The sequence below is a fragment of the Pararge aegeria genome, chromosome 11, assembly GCF_905163445.1.
Source record: "Pararge aegeria chromosome 11, ilParAegt1.1, whole genome shotgun sequence".
NCBI classification, from domain to species: domain Eukaryota; kingdom Metazoa; phylum Arthropoda; class Insecta; order Lepidoptera; family Nymphalidae; genus Pararge; species Pararge aegeria.
In genome coordinates this window covers 15,827,500-15,845,757 of record NC_053190.1, presented here as the reverse complement: position 1 = coordinate 15,845,757, position 18,258 = coordinate 15,827,500, and the positions used below count along the sequence as shown (strand labels likewise).

General features: G+C 34.8%; 1 protein-coding gene across 5 annotated transcripts in view; it reads right to left on the bottom strand.

Moving 5' to 3' along the window:
* LOC120627240 (CUGBP Elav-like family member 1) overlaps window positions 1-12,251 on the bottom strand; it is a 207,408-nt gene extending 195,157 nt beyond the window's left edge. For 2 of the 5 annotated variants that reach the window (XM_039895140.1, XM_039895144.1), the window contains exon 1: window positions 11,775-12,251. In XM_039895140.1, coding sequence (XP_039751074.1) covers window positions 11,775-11,908 — 134 coding nt within the window. In that variant the 5' untranslated portion in view covers window positions 11,909-12,251. The remainder of the gene's footprint in view (window positions 1-11,774) is intronic. The other 3 variants (XM_039895142.1, XM_039895141.1, XM_039895143.1) reach the window with 3 other exon arrangements.
* Window positions 12,252-18,258: the final 6,007 nt, after the last annotated feature.

The following is an 18,258-nucleotide window of genomic DNA, read 5'->3' as shown; positions in this document are numbered from 1 at the left end:
TAGATCTGTTAAAACAATAAACACCTAAGACCCTTTTGATCGATCTTAATAATTTTAATAGTCTGTGGTGTTTTAAATTGCATTTAAACTATGTTTGAATTAAAAAATGTTACAAATATACCTATCAATTGCACCCATACTCCGGAAAAACAAAATGGTCGCGACTCAGCATATTGCTGTAGGTTTTTTTAATGAAAACCTGAGAGCTGATATTCAGTGGCAGTTAATGACGTCAAATTATACCGCATTATAAAAATGCAGCACTCATTTGATATTAAATGTGGAAGGAAAATATAATATACAGTACTAAATGGCAAATGCAATAATTGGCGACACTTTTCCATTTTTCAGGTAAATAAACTTCACATAAAGCGCACTGAAGCACGCTATTCAGGCGGTGTTTCAACTTGGTTATGCATTCCATGCAGAAATATAGCTATTAAAATATAGCGATGTATAGCGATGGACAACCTTCGGGTCAGGTAATTACCAGGTTTTTGATATCTTAGAAACTAATAATGAATGAGTTATTATAATTATGTAAAGATGGGTAATTATATTACTACCCGTAAACTACCGAAATTATATTATAATGTCGGTTATGCTTGTGGTGAGTTTTTGTTTGATAATTTATTTATTTTTTTAGTATTAATAAGAAATTTTAAAGTTGAATATTGTTAAATAAACGAAAGAAATAATAAAAATGAAAGAAAGGAAATAATACCTTATATTTCATTTATATAACACATTAACCGAATGTATCTTCACTATAGAATTTACGCCTTAAAGAAAACTAGCCTTAATAATTACCAATCTCCAAAAGAAGACTATGCAGCAAGAAGATTGTAGAAGGATTCGATTGATTACTACAACATGATAAAAAAAAAAGTTACCGATATGAAACCGCAGGCTAATCCAACAATAAATTAATAAATTAATGGGGCACTGAACACACCATATCTAGTATCATTCCCCAATATTTTAATAATAATAAGCATCCCCTTGCTTTATTACCTTTCCCCATATGCCGTAATATCTCCAGCGGTGGGTTAATCTTCCACCGAATATACATTGCTATAAATATCTAACCAGTTATTTTAACTGTTTATAGTGATGGTAGAAGCAGTGATAGCCCAGTGGCAGTGGCGTGCACTCCATACATGCACAAAAGCACTGCATACCCTAACATTGATATATAACTCGTAAAGGAGGAGAATTTGTGCCGTTTTATGCAATTCTCCTGGTGTATGCATACCCTGGTAAGAAACCCAGAGCACGCCACTGCCCAGTGGGTAGGACTTCGACTTCACTTTCGGGCTACCGAGTACGAATTCATGAACGCACCTCTAAACTTTCTAAGTTATGGGCGTTTTAATTACTAAAATATCACTTGCTTTCACGGTAAAGGAGGAGGAAGTGAGGAATCCTTCATGCCACTGATAGCCTCTTGGTTAGAGCTGCGGCTTTGGAGTGACCGAGTCCGATTATCGTAAGCACCTCTAAATAATCCGAGTTATGTGCATTTTTAATTATAGGAATTAAAAATATCACTTGCTTTCACGGGGAAAACGTCTTGAAGAAACCGGCATGCCTGAGAGTTCTCCATAATGTTCTCGAAGGCGTATGAATTCTACCAATTCACAATGGGTCAGCGTGGTGGACTACGGCCTGCCTATTCTGAGGGGAGACCCAAGCACTGTAGGATAAGTATTTAAAGCATTCTAGTTTTCATGGTTGAAAACAATCTTAATAAGAAGTAGTCGTAGGTAGTTCAGATTTCTTTATTTGTTGTGTGTTTTGCTGACTGTTGGGAACCAAACATGTGTTTTTTTAAAGCTATACTTTTCATAAATTTGCTATTGCCATACCAGGGTGGCAACCTGTCATTACCATAAATAATAATTTCATAATCAATAATCGCCCTTTTCAAATAATATTTCATGTGCACATATAACCAGTTTTAAACCACACAAAAAAAATAATACGACAGCAGGTGGTACAAACTCCAAACACATCTTTTGTACACTATAATTTTACTTTTTTCAAAGAACTTATAAAGTTCTGTTGTAAAGTTATTTTTTTCTTACATGTCTTATAATGTAAACAAACTATTTTATTTTAAATTTTTGTGTAAAGTTTATTTTTAATTATTAAGAAAATAATAAAAACACACTTACATTAAGAAAATCTAGTTTTATTTTGTTAAAATATACTTTAAACTAAATTATTTAAATAGAAAGATTATTATAAACATAAGACAAAAAAAATTGTGTACGGATATTATATCATTTGAATATTTTCACTGGAAAACCAGTCAATTCTCAAAAGCGTCAGTACAGCTTTTATGTAACAGTAGGTGCGTAACCTTATCGCATTGTAATAAGTAAATAGGGGGTTATTATGTGACATTGCAGATATAATAAAGCAAATAAGCGAGTGACATTTGTGACAGATACACGTTATTAGTTTAGCGTGCGCGTGGGGTGTAAATCAAGGGAATCAAAATAATAAAATTTGCGATTATATAAAGTAACCGTCTTGAACAGAATGTCTAGTTCACATAACTTTAATACCACTCCAGTCGAAGTATATAGCCTGTTACTTGAAAACATATCCGGAGTTGGTTACTGCTGGACTAATATTATTTTAAAAATAATGATTGTTATACAATAAATTATTTTTAAAATAATATTAGTCCATAAATTATGTTCTAAAGTAGTCATTTTCGATTGAATCTATGAAAAATTACAGTCCAAGACTGCAAATGATATTTAGCAAGTAATCGAATACTTATGTACAAAGTTATCTCTAGAAAGTTTAGTTTATTATGACACAATGATAAAATGTATGTTTTTATTTATAGGACATGGTCTTTTTATATTCCTAAAATTTCAATTGAATATATTTCGCCATTGTGGCACGATTGAGCAACAAACTTTAACATCCAAGCTAAGTCTATACTTGCGATAGTGTATATTATATTTGTTTAGATATATACTATATTTGTTTATTGCTGTTTGTATAATTGGCTCAACTACTGTAACGATGTTTTTTTATTAGAAAGCCCTTTGAATTATAATAAGCACGAACGAATTGTTCGTATCTTATCGAATGTAGGTTTTAATCACTAAATATAAATAAAGTATCAACGTTTTCCAAACTACAGGATAATGTCGTTGCGGAAGAAGTATTTTTTCAACAATCACGATAAGTTAAGGACCAGAGTGAAAACGCTATTAAGCCAATAGCTTCCAATGTCTATTTTTAAAGTTAAATTTCGCAAACGTGTCGCAACCTAAGAAAAAAAACGAATACATTTTAAGCACAAAACTCTATAAAGTGCTATGAAATATGAATTTTTCAGAACGCGATTTACATTTGACTTGTGTAATATGACGAAGAAGAAACACGCAATGTTTGCTGAGATAAGCCCATTTAGTGCAATGGCCTGCTTTCATAAGGTAAAGTTCTTTTCAACAATACACGAACACATTATTGTGAACTTAATATAGGTCAATTTAATTGTAAATGCCATTACAGGTATATATTACTACTACTATATTTGATAACCTTTGTGGCGCAGCGGTGAGCGTTGTGTTCTGAAAAGAGGGAGGTCCCAAGTTCGATACCCGGCAGGGCCGAATTTTCTCCGGTCTGGTCGGCTCCAGCTGTGGCTACAGCCGTACCGACAAAGACCTGCCGCAAATTGATTTAGCGTCGTCAGTTTTAATTTATCTATAATACACTTACAGGTGAGATTGCAGTCAAAGGCTAACTTGTAGTGGGATAAAAAAAATCAAGCAACCAGTCACGGCCGAAACCTCACACCAAACTAGACCGCAGAAAAATCAGAAATAAGGCTTTTACCCAACTACCTTTAGGCAAAAAATTGCTGACTTGGGTAACTACTCAGATAGTTAACGTATACGTTTGCTCAAGATACAGTACTTCACTGTGAATGAACGCATTAAAATAACACGTGGATTTAGGTTAAGCGTCATATCAAACAATTTTCTTATCTGATTATAGTGATACCTATCTAAGGAATAAGTGAAGATGGGTTTTCTTAGTCATTATAAAAAAAATACTCAGTAAATTCCTATAATGACCAGGAACGAGAGGCTTCCTTCTTTTTACTTTTAATGACATTTAAAGTTACTATTTTTTTTTATATTTCCGTGTCGTTTTCTTCTATTTTTTTTCGAATCGTCCTTAAATATCTTACCTAAAGTAGATCAAAACTGCAACGTTTCCTACTAGATGGCGCTACAGTCACTTCATTTTATTTCACTACAAGTTACTGCAACCTCAACTGATGTTGATGAAGTGATGATGCAGTCTAAGATGGTAGCGGGCTAGCCTGTTAGGGAGTATGGTAGTCATACCTCTAATCGGTTTCTACGCGACATCGCACCAGAACACTAAATCGCTTAGCGGCACGTTTTGTCGGTAGGGTGGTAACAAGACACGGCCAAAGCCTACCATCAGACCAGACAAGAGAAAATTCAGAAATAATAAATTCCCTAATAACCCCTGCCGGGAATCGAACTCGGGATCTTCTTCTTAAATTCATAGCGCTCGCCGTTGCACCAGGGAGGTCGTCACTATAAGACTGATGTAAAAGGCATAAACTAATTTCGGTATCGACGGTAGGAGGGCCGTAGCTTAATAGGTTAAAGAGCTCAGGCCGCGATTGAAAGAGTCACTGGTTCAAATCCGGTCGGTTCCGAAAATTTGTACATGCATTTTAAATTTATAAAACTTAAATACCTTGCTGTCCTGGGATGAAAAAAATATCGTGTGTTTTCAGGATGCAGCGAGCAATCTCTAGCCCGTTATATGGGTACCCTATACAGTCATTGGCCTAACGTAGGTATATTATTTAAAACCACTTAAGAATTTTTTAAAGATCAAAACAACCTTGTCTATATGCAGTTTGTAAGCTACTTTTCTACCAGTCAAAATTGGTTTTACAGTGAGGCACCATACAGGCGCAATCACATTTATATTATTGTTAAAATATAAAAAATATTAAAATAATCAGATTTATTTTAAAAGGTTCGGCCTTTTCGGGGGACAAAGTTCGATCGACCCACATCTAGATCCTTTTCGGATTAATGTGCGTTTTTCATTTAAGTTACTAAAATATATCTTGCTTTAACGCTAAGGTAAAAATTGTGAGGAAGCCTGCATGGCTGAGAGCTTACTATTTAGTATGTTCTCAAGGGTGTATGAAGTCTATGTATCCCGTACGTGGCCAGTGTGTTTGGACTACGGCCTAAAACGGCCCTTTTCATTCCGTGAACCCTTGCCCTCTAGTGGGTAATGGGTTGATATTTATGATGATGCAATTATAAACTTTTAATACGATGAGATGATACCGAAAATATAATCGTTCATTAAGGTAAATTTACTAAATATGCCTCATTATATATTGAGTAAATATTTGAATAAATAAATATGGTAGACACACATCACACACACACACACTCTTATACACATAATAAATTGAATGTTGATAATGTAAACTTCTAAATATGTATTCTCTGTTTTTTTTTCAGTAATTTCGATGCACATGTATGCAATGCAAGTGTCCCCACGACACTGACCCCCAAGATACGGGATATCCTAGTTTGGGGGTCCAGGGTATAAGAAGAAAGAAACTGTACTTTTAAACTAATAAAAACTATTATTTTTATTATAACTAGCGTACCAAGCCCGCTTCGCCGGGCTAGATTTTGCTTTATTTTATTTAAACAATAAACTTACATCATTAAATTTTTAATTAAAGTCTCATAATATATTAAATCATTTATTTATCTCCGTATTCATTCTCTTCTATTCTCTTCTCGAGCGGGTGAAGATCATTATCTACACCCATGTACCACCCAACTATAGAATATCATTATAGTAAATAAAAGCTGTATTTGATAGTTTGACAGTTCAAAAATAGGAGTGCTCCGATCGTCACCAAACTTTACACGATTACTCGCCAGGTCAATCCGGAGATTCCCTGAAAATTTCATTAAAATCGATCCAGCCGTTTCGGAGCCTATACGGAACATACCCACACACATTCTCTTTTATATATATAGATCATAGGAAGTAATCAAGGTGTATGATAATTTTGATAAATTTCAAGTTTCTCCAACTCCAATTAGTACCTAAGAAGTGCTTTAAATTTTAGATTTCCAGAAAACAAGTAAGTACGTACGTATTCAGCGGAAAACTTGAACTCATTTTCTTTAATGTAAGATTTTAATTAGTTCTCCAGTTACGTTTAATTAAAGGCGCGAGTTTGGTAAAGTCTCGCGAGCAGATCATGTAAGCAGAGTTAGGCGAAGTTGTTTAAAAGTGAACATTATCATAATATTATGGGGCAACTTTTTTAAGTACGTACCTACCTACGTAAGTCTTTATAAAGAACAAATATCAGTTAGTTATAAACAACATAAAAAAATTATTTAATACTAGCGGACCCTCGCGACTTCGTCTGTGTATGAGTCAATCAAGAAGCTAGAATAGATCTGATGCTAACATCATAATCATCGTGGCTGGCTATGTACGTACTATTATTTTTCGTGGTATACTGTGTTAGTTAGTTGTCATTATTTAGTTGATATATACATACATACATCCTTCCATACATCCATCCTCACAAACTTTCGCATTTACAATATAAGTAGGATAAAATGAAATGAAATATTTATTTTGCTAAATATGGGTTAGATATTGGTGTTCAGGATATAAAGTTCCAACATATTCTGTTAATACATCAACATGCAAAATTTAAACATTAAGTTTTATTAATATTAATCTTATTTGTTATCAATTATATAAAATAATGTTCTGAGATTTATAGTATCATATTAAATAATTGTATTAGTTATTTAATCACAACTCTAAGTTTTAATGTCAAATAAATACAATAATAATAAAAATTTAACTAACATGTCAGAAAATTGAGGTCACGCACACATGCAAAATTAAGCAGGAACCACAGATATTTCATGATACCCATAGCAGCTAAGGTATTCTGCGATGGTATAAAATGATCTGTCACAATGATTTAATATAGTGGTACGCATGCATTCGACCGTTGACCCATATGCCTTGCGACTTGTTATTATTTGTGAAGAGATATTTCCTCTATCTCCGACTATTACCAGATCTTCATTAAAATTAGACAATACATGTTTGATGGTATACACTTTTCATTAAAAAAATGAATTATTAAAATCTGTTCAAATTTAACGTAGCTATGAAGTAAGATTCATATAAAAATTCATCCCATTTCCCTGAAGGAACTTATTGATTATCTGGATAAAATATATATATATCCTATATGTTGACTCAATATATCAGCTACAACTATAGCAAATTTTATTTAAATCCGTTCAGTAGTTTTCACGTGATGCCCGGACAGACAGAAAGACAGACAGACAGAAAAGCAATAAAAATCTGTTTTGGACTCAGTATCGATTATAATGCATCCCCCGTTCAAAATTTACAAAGTATATTTAATGTACAGAAATCTTCCAGTTACAGTTTTATTATTAGTAAAGATATAGATTTAAATATTATTATTTATCTATACTACAGTTATAAAAAAGAAAAGTTTGTGAGTTTGTGAATTTATGATATTGTCAGAGGTAATCTCTGGATCTACTAAACCGATTTTGAATATTCTTTCACCAATATAAACATTATTTGTGAGTGTCATTGGCTATATATTAACCTGAAAACTGAAAAGAACTTTTTGTGGTCGTCGGATTTACAAAATAAGTCGGAGGAAAAACGGTCGAACGAAATCGGTTCTTCCGATTGCTGCCTTAACGGAGAGAGATATATGATTGAATTCTATAGAAAAGTTCTAGAGCTTACAAAAAATTATATACACATATTATGTATAACATATTAACATATTAACATTGGTAGTGTAAGTTTTGTATTTCAAATTCAAATTCAAAATTTCTTTATTCATGTAGGCCTATCACAGGCACTTATGAAGCTTTCTGTTTCAATTTTATTATTATAAATATACATATCTTTTAATAATGCTTGTACAAAATTGAGTTATCGTACATACTAACCAATGCGTGCAGTGACTACCTATAAGTGAAATTATGTGTCATTAGTAACCTAAGGCTAGCTTTATTCATAACTATAATACATGTAATTTTGTTGGTAGTCCTAATAAAATAAATAAATAACCATTATTATATATATGTAAGCAAAAACCAGTTTTTATGTTAAAAAATAATTAAAATCGTTAGGTCAACTATAAATTATTATCGAAATAATTAAACTAACATCCTACGGCTTATATTTATTGTAAATATTAATTTTAGTTTGTAATTATTATTACTTATAGCTTAAAGACTGATTTTGAATTGTAATTGAATTAATACATTTTTGATGGAGAAAAAAAGAAGGAAGCTAATGGTTCAAGAGATTATACGAGATAGGTATGGAACCGCGACCATGTCGTAATCTTTTGAGTGATATTAATTATATTAGACGATTTTTCTAATATTTTCAACATGTCAATCTATTTGGAAATAATCTTTGTTGGCTTACATCGGATTGAAATTCCAGAAGGACCCTGTAATATTTTTGTACCAAATAATAGCATTACATGTTCGACAGAAGAAACGCCTTCGCAGAATTACATGATATACCTATTATGAAAATTAAGCTTAATTTTCTATACGCCGCGAAAAGCAGGAGAATCTGTTTGTGTAATTTATACGAAGTCGCGAGGGTCCGCTAGTATAATATATATAATAATTAAATTATATAATTTTTATAAGGTTAGTTATAAGTTGTATTGAAAGATTATAAATAAAATTTATAATTTTTTTAATTATTGTTATTTGTTAATAATAAGCTTAGCTTAGCTTTCAGAAGCTTATTAAAAATTTAATATATTTTATTATTTAAGTTTTCCTAAAAAGTATTCTAGAAGAAATCAAAAAACCGACGTATATAAATATGGAAAGCCCGACATAAAAATAAAAGGTATTTTTTCCCCCTTTTTCGTAAGATATTTCATTGATTACCGGTTTCTATTGGCTGTAGCTTAATGTTATGATATTGTACCGCTTAATAGCCTTTCATAGAATATCGAACACAATTTTTTTTTTATTCGAACCAGTAGTTGCTTAGATTAGCGCGTTCAACCAAACAGACTCAGCTTTATAAAATAAGTATAAAGAAATATCGAGTATATAAGGACATAAAGAAGTATAGATATTATCGAGAGGTTCTTACCAGTGTTTAATATTTATTTGCTTAAGCGTGTTCTTCCGCGAATGAAACCTTGTGATATTACCGCGACGGAATATGAACGTCATGTACCAAGTCGTCTTGCCTAAGTCCTTAGAAGCTGTTATCATATTATACAAACAAACGATGACAACGTCATTTCAACCAACTCAAATTAGTTAAGTGCTGTGTGTGATACTGATTATAAAAGAGTTGGGTAATATATTCGTATGCACGTTTTTTTTTAAATTCCATTACAAGTTAGCCCTTAACTGCAATCTCACCTGGTGGTAAGTGATGAAGCAGTAGAGATAATAGCTGGCTAAACTGTTAGGGAGCATGGCCGACATACACCTAATAGCTTTCTAAGCGACATCACATAACACTAAATCGCTTAGCGGCACGTCTTTGTCGGTAGGGTGGTAACTAGTCGCGCCCAAAGCATCCCACCAGACCGGACCAGAGAAAAGTCAGAAATTATGAATTCCCAAATTGCCAGTGCCGGAATTCAAACCCGGGACCTCCTACTTAAATTCAAATCGCTCACTTTTGCGCCAGGGAGGTCGTCAAAAATGCGTTGTGTAGGTACCAGTTTTTTTTTTTAAATTCCACTGCAAGTTAGCACTCAACTGCAATCTCACCTGGTGATATTAATAAGTGATCATTAATTCTGACATGGTTGCGGGGAAACCGGAAGCCTTAGTACACGATTTCCTAGGTTTAGAGTATGAAACTCTGTATCGTTACAGTAAAATGGTACTAATGACACTCGTTTAGAGCCGCAAATCCCGTACTTCTGATTTTTCCGTATTTCTGTCAAAAGACGGAGCCAAAGAATTGTAGGCAAATCTGAGCTTTAAATGAAAACCAATAAGACCCATTTTACTCCGATGATAAAGTTTTTCCATACTCGAAAACGACTCAACGATAGCTTGTGTTATGGGTACTGAGATGAAGGATGAATATTTTTTTGAATAATATAAATAAATACTTATAATATACATATAAACACCCAGACACTGAAAAACATTCATGCTCAATTCATGCTCATCACACAAACATTTTCCAGTTTTCGGAATCGAACCCACGGCCTTGGACACAGAAAGCAACTCAAACTGCGCCAATCGGCCGTCTAATTGTTAAATATATTCCCTCCAGGACTTTTTTTAAGTTAAACTTAATTTTTATGAATGACTAATAGTTCTCCCAGCGCACGCCTAGTAATGGATTTTATATGCATAACTTTGCTACATTATTGCCATTTTCTTATTTCTCTTTTATGTTTTGGTCTGTAATAAACAATTTTATTAATATTATTATTTTTGAAAATGAAATATAGTCTATGTTACTTCTAAATAATCCAACACTTTCGGCACTTTCATTCCTCCAATTTAGTATATTTATAAATACTATGATACTCATCAGCGTATTATTCTTTACGATGGTAAAGTAGGTAAGTTTTATGCATTTAAATTCTCTTAGTTCTATATTCTCTATTGTTGAAAATAATGGCTTTTTTTTAAAACACAAAATAAGTTATTAATTAAACTTATTAAGCTCGCACACTGAAGATGAGTTAAGGACAGCTGCTGCCATGTCACCTTAATTTAGTCGTACCTACAAACTTACAATATCCTAAATATATACAAACGTGCATACAAACACTTACAATTTCTATACCAACACTTTGAATTAAGTGTAGGTTAACTTTACAATATTTTCTGTGATGGAAAAATACCTAAAAGGATGTCATCCTGTCCACTAACATATCAAAACAAGACTTATGTTTAACGTGGCAAGGCACTAATTACGATGTAAAAAATGCTTTAATTTGATTGACCTTATAAAAATTACGACACTATTATTATTATAAACTGCAATGCATTGCAGTTTTAAGAAAATATCACTATATTGGCACTTTATTCATTTACTCAATGCAACATAATTATACCTTTTTATACCTTCTATTTAATTAAAATCAAAACACTTGCTAATTTGATAAAATTATCTTGAGAGATCCAGGCCAAATAGACTTAAGTATGTGCATAAAAAGTCTCCTACTCCACTTTTCTCAAAAGTGTAACCTGGTTAAAATTTACTCATACTTTAGAAATTGTGTTATATATATATATAATATATATATATATATATATGTATATTTAGCATTTGGAATACTAAAATACAGTTAAAACAAAACTTATGCGAATATAATATCAGACTTTTGACAGGGTTACCTATCAAAATATACATAACCATCACATGTGTAAAATTAGTGAAGAGATTTGCATACAATAAAAGTGGATAATCTTGACTGCAGTTCAGCCATTGAAAGAATGCGTTCCTGACAGATAATAGGTGAAAATTTTGCAAAGGCGATAATTGTTTTTTTTTTTTTAAATTTAATTTAAGGGGAGAAGATATATATTGTTTTATATGACCAATTGGCAGCTGTCAGAAGCGCATTCTTTTTACGGTCGGATTATAATTGATAGGTGCTAGGGACTTACTTCGTCTTGGAGTACGGCGATGATGGCGACGAGGATTTGTGGTTCCTGTTGGGGTGCGAGTGTCGATTCGCGTTTGTGTCAAGGCCGCCGCCCGGCGATATCTTGCCGGCGAGTGCGTTCAGAGAGTGCAGCATGACGGGCGGCGGCCGGCTTCCTAGCGGCCTGGTCACTATGATGCCTCGCCACCGTTTGCGACTCCGCTATCAACCGCCGCCTTATCTCCTGATAAGCGCGGTGGCACGCCCTCCCCCCGCGTCATCGCCAACGCCAACTAACACCTGACGCCGCAAGACCACACTAGCGACTAACACCACAAGAACACGCCGTGGCACATTTTCTATTAAACACAGCACGCGTCATATGTCCTTGACGACCTTGTGTGTGCTAACCGAAGTTACGAACCCACCGGGAAAGGTTTTTCAGGCTTGTGTACGTAGAGCGTCCCAGTTGAAGAAGAACTTATTTCAAAAAGTCAAGACAACTGTCAAAAATATTGTTATTTAGTACCACAGTACCTTTTACACTTATCCATTTGAATAATCATTTCACTGTATAGTCTTTGGCGTGCGTAAAGCGACAAAAAGTACTAAAACTTTTAGTATCTAGTATGGTCTAACGCTTACACCACGTTTAGTGTTCACGTCCCTAATATTTGCTTAAACTTCGATTCAGGTCACCGTCCTGTCCGACAGAGACATCTCAACAACATATTTTTGGTTATCACTAAACTTTCTCACTTATTTTTACACTTTTATCACTGAATATCCTTTATTACTCACTGTTTTATTTATTTTATTAGTTTCTCAGCACTATCACTGTGATAAAATTATATATTTCATAAATAAGAATGGCAGTTGCGATATTTCTCTTCTACAATTATTTTTAATTAAATGAAAAAGGGATAATACACAAGTATATTCATAACCGATTCTGGGTTCATAAAGATTTTCTGGTACAAGGGAAATATATTAAAGCATTTTCTCGATGGAGTTATAAGTACGTACAATATTCTACGGAGCGCCTGATATTAAGATGATAGCAATAAAATTTGATTCGTCGTAAACGATGTGATACGATAAAATATTCTCACAGGAGTTATCCGACAAAATGAGTAACATGAAGTAGCTGGTATGAGATAAAGTTTTTTACCTCGCTTATATATAAATTCGTATAAAAAGAGGCTGGTTCTGACCCTTTAAAATATAATTACGCCTCGTCGTTTTCCCTAAGATTTAATATGAAATTTGTATTTAGACCCCCCCATACGTCTTCCTATTGTGGTTACTGAAATTACAGGCGATTATGATTGGGGCATAGCTTCCAGCTGAGAGACGAGTAGTAGAGCTTTTAGTAGAATTAGAGATTTAAGTGACAATGGAATTTAGGGATATGCTACCACCACGCTGCATACACGCACGAAACGTTTTCTATCCACGTTTCTGACACGTGCCGCTAAGATGTGGAACGCCCTCCCGGAAACTGTGTTTCCTGCCACGTATAATTTGAGTACCTTCAAGGCTAGAGTGAATAGGCTTTTTCTAGGCAAGCGTGCTCCAACCTAGACCGCATCACTGCTTTCTAACGGGCATGATAGTCGCCAAGCGCTGGCCTATCGTTCGTTATTAAAAAAAATATATATACAAGCGGACCCCAGCGCCATCTGTCGGGCTGATTTGTGAATCTAAACCATCCAGGGTGCCATCCAAACGCATACAAAAAAATTCGTTCAAATCGGTCCAGCCGTTTAGGAGGAGTTCAGTGACATAAACACGCACACAAGAAATATATATATATAAAGACATGTATATTTCTGCTAAGCATCATTCTAAATATTGGATAGAAGCAGGCGTTACGTTGCGGAAATCCATAATGCATTATGAAAATTAAGCTTAATTTGCTATACTCCGCGAACAGCAGGAGAATGGTATAATTTATAATTACTTCAATCCGTATACTCCACACCAAACAGATTCCTCGGCAATGTACCCTCTACGCAGTGTTAAGTCTAACAATTATTCACTGTAAAGTCAATATCTCCTGAGGATGCTCCGGTTTCGGAGCGAAACGTGCGTAGAGGGTACATTGCATTACAACAGAATAACCCAATAGGTACCCGATTAATTTGATCTGATCCGGGTGTTTAGCCTCGAGTTTCTTAAACAAACATGCAAAACACTAGGCCAACTTTCATGGGTGTGAGGCTATGAACATCAAGACGAGCTAAGTGGCAATTGTTCCTTTACAAATTTACACTGCAGTACAAATTTTTGCGCGTCTTCCTTACATTCAGTTCCAGAGAGACAATGAGATATTTGGGTATTTTCAATGCTATATTTTTCCTTCATAGTTATTTGATTATAGCATTTCAACGGACAATTGTTTTCACCGGGCTCCGGGTGCCAAGTGCTAAGTAGTTTTGTAGTCTTGCCAAACATTTTCGCTCTGTACGTGCATTATTCACCGTGGCTTAATTCCTGCTGATAAAATGAACTGCATTTGAATATTTTAAGCACCAGAATGCTTACTTTGTTATTTAATTTAAAATGTTAATCTAAAAATGTGTTGTATGTCCATTAGCATTTGCGACTACGAATTGTCAGTCCCAGTAAATACCGATGGAAGTACGTCACGTCATATTAGGGCAGCATAGAGAGACAAAGCTCTAGATTCCTGTCTCATTCTTCCCCTGCGAAAGGGTCTCTGGCGTTTGAACATGCTAAAATTTCAATGCTTCTCTTAGTAATCTTAAATAATTATTAAAATTTTATTGAGACTTGTGAAAGGGGGGAGGGGGACGGGGGGTTAGTAATGGTAATAAACTCCCTAATTGAATTTAGCTGCAACGTTAAATTATTATACACCAATGAGGCCGGCTATTACGGAACGAAATTGTCGCAAAAAAGGTCGCGAATAGGGTGACCATAAGGTACAGGTATTACAAAAATTTATCTACATGCATGTACATGAGTGCGATCAGTAAATTCGATCAATTTCCCACGAAATCCATGCCCTGTAGTGGGCCGGTAATGGGTTGATGTTGACGACGACGTTTTACCCCAGTCGGACATACACAATGTCATAAAAAAAACTCGGTTTCAGTACGGGTCTTTCTTAGAATTACTGTGGATTGGTAGACTTCACACACCCTTGAGAACAATAAGTAAAACTCTCAGGTATGCAGGTTTGCTCACGATTCTGGGAAGTATACAACGGGTTCCCCGGACGTCCAATAAAGCCAACGAGAGGGGCATGCCGTGGTGGTTTTTAGTTCGGGTAAACGAGTCCTACATAACCTCTGTCTTGCCCAAAAGCACAGGGGTAGCCATAAAGCTTTTCCACCACAACAAAAAAAAAGGGTTTGCTCACGATGTTTCCTTCACGTTTCGAAGCAAGTGATATTTAATAGATTAAAATGTTATATATAACTCATAAAAGTTGCTAAGTGCCGGGGATCGAATTTGTTCCTCCCGAAAGGGAAGCTGGAACATTACAGAAATTAACAGCTTACAGCATTTATAATATTAGTCAAAAAAAAAAAAAAAAAATATCGCCGCTGCATGGTGCACCTATCGACTGAACCCCCGCGAATTATTCGCATCGCCTATTACGTGAGCATAAATTGCGTTTTTTTTCATCGAGCACGCGAATTCTACGACGTCACGAAACTGCCGCGCACCCTTTCAAGCATTTGTATCTCTTTATATTAAACGATAAGATATTTGTTGTTATAACTGTGGAAGCACTACCGTCATGTTCATTCCTGCCGCAAAGCATTGCTTTCTTCGAGTCTCAAGGTCGTTATTACAGGCACATGAGGTTTAGCACCTACGACTCAAGTTGATGGACAAAGGGCGTCACTTTGTAACAGGTCTTTCTTGAATGCCTTGCAAAGTGTTAATCTGTTTATGGGCGATGGTTTTCCGTGTACCATTTGCGTCAATTTTAACAATAACATAAAAAACAGACTTTTATTTTTCATCCGTTTAGTGTTTTATTAATCCCGAGGACCTGCTGTCGACTTACAGCTCGGGTCCAAAATGGTAAGCACTAATAGCTGTCGGTTCTGTTTATAATAATATCTGCATATAATTCATCTTGAACGGGCCCAGCGATCGGTTCTTAAAGTCATGGGTCATAAATCCTACCGTTTTCCAACTCACCTACTGTATGAAACCTATAAAGTCCTTACAGTACGTCAACTATTCTTGTTGTCCATTACCCTCAAGATACATTCATCCCTTACATTTGACCCCACATTCCCCGCTAACAAACGCAGAAGCGACATTGTTTGCCGTATCATTTACAAGCCTCGAACATCCTCCTTTAAACACCAACATTCATTCTTAGCTTATATATATAACAAGATCAATAAGAAATTAAATATCTATCCAATGACTAATTACCTAGCTAAAACGAAAATTACTACATGGCTACTGCAAATGAGCTATGATCAAATGGAAGAGTTCATTCTATCAAATATATGAAATCCCTAGCCATCCTGTAGTACGTACGAGTATCTATAATATAAACGCACACACATACACACACACACACACACACACACACACACACACACACACACACACACACACACACACACACACTAAATCTAGTGGAACATTTGTATAATTACTGTACTATAACTTGGAGGTGGGCGGTGGTACATGCAGCACAGTTTTTACTATTGCAGTGCCACCCTTGCTATTTTAAGTGCCATTGTAACTGTTCCAAATAAAGATTTATCATTATTATTATTTATTATAATAAATAAAACGTGATAATAATCTAAGCTGTGTAATGACGGTGTGTTGTTGGTGGTGTGTGTGTTTCTGAGTCCCAGGTCGTGGGTTCGATTCCTTCCTCCACCGAATGTTTTTCAGTGTCTGGGTGTTTATCTGTATATTATAAGTATTTATGTGTATTACATTCATAAAAAAATATTCATCAGCTATCTTAGTACCCATAAAACAAGCTACGCTTACTTTGGGGCTAGATAGCCATGTGTGTATTGTCGTAGTATATTTATTTATTTATTATTGTGAGTGCCTCAGCTATAAATTATTTCGTGAAAATTTTAAAGTTACATCGGAAAACTTTAATATCGTGCAGGCGAAATCTATAGTAATTTATATATGTTAACATTTTTCATTTGAACTTTAAACTCTTAAATTTAATCATTTTATCTGATCCGAAAGCTTAAGACGAAACGGACATTTATTTTCATAAAATTACACGTCTATATTATACTAATTGTTTTGTTACACACATGCCCTTCAAATCAGTTGATAATTTTGTTTACAGTCATATACATCGAGCCAAGAACCTCCTGCTTTTATGACGGAGCGGATGTAAAAATAGTATGTTGCAATATCGGCTACAAAAAATACACACCCTATTTCGTCATATCGACGACGTATCGTTGTCGTATAATTGAAATACCATTGATGCTTAGCGACGAGGGGTTGATTTTTTTCAAGAAATTTCCCATTTGATTGCCATATTTTCGACGGAGCTTTTAATAAAGGTTATTGTCAGTATTTCGACGACGACAAGAATGGATTTTGCTGGCATTTCGTCGAAAATTGAAAAGCCATTATGTGACATTATGAGTCTGTTGCCTAAATAAGCTCTAATTTCACGTAGGGGGACTTTTTGCTTCGGCTGAGGGGTTCGCATTTCACGTAGATATCTAGTTGCCTTTCTTTGTCTTGTTAACTGTTATATAGCTTATGAAAATTAAGCTTAACAACAGCAGGAGAATCTGTATGGTTTAATTTATAATTAATAATTGTTCATTGTAAAGTCAACATCTCCTGAGGATGCTCCGGTTTCGGAGCGAAACGTGCGTAGAGGGTACATTGCCGAGGATCTGTTTGGTGTGGAGTAAACTCCGGATTGAAGTAATTATAAATTACACCATACAGATTCTCCTGCTGTTCGCGGAGCTTAGTAAATTAAGCCTAATTTTCATAATATATTATGGATTTCCGCAAAGTAACGCCTGCTTATATCCAATATTGTTATATAGCTTGCACGAAAGGTATGAGAGTTAGCTTTTTACGAATCACGGAAGATGACGATGAAAGTGTACAAGTATAGACAGATTAATAAATAAATAATAATAATAATAAATAAATATATTACGACAATACACACACCGCCATCTAGTCTCAAAGTAAGCGTAACTTGTGTTATGGGTACTAAGATAACTGATGTTTTTTTTTTTATGAATATTATAAATAAATACTTATAATATACATATAAACCCCAAGACACTGAAAAACATTCATGTTCATCACAGAAACATTTTCCAGTTGTGGGAATCGAACCGACGGCCTTGAAAAACGACCCAGACCCAGAAAGTAGCCCGCTGCCCACTGCGCCAGTCGGCCGTCAAATAGCCTTTATCTGTCCACTGCTGGACTTAAGAACCATGATATATACTCGTGTGCTCGAATTTGCCAACCACACGATTAACGAGGCA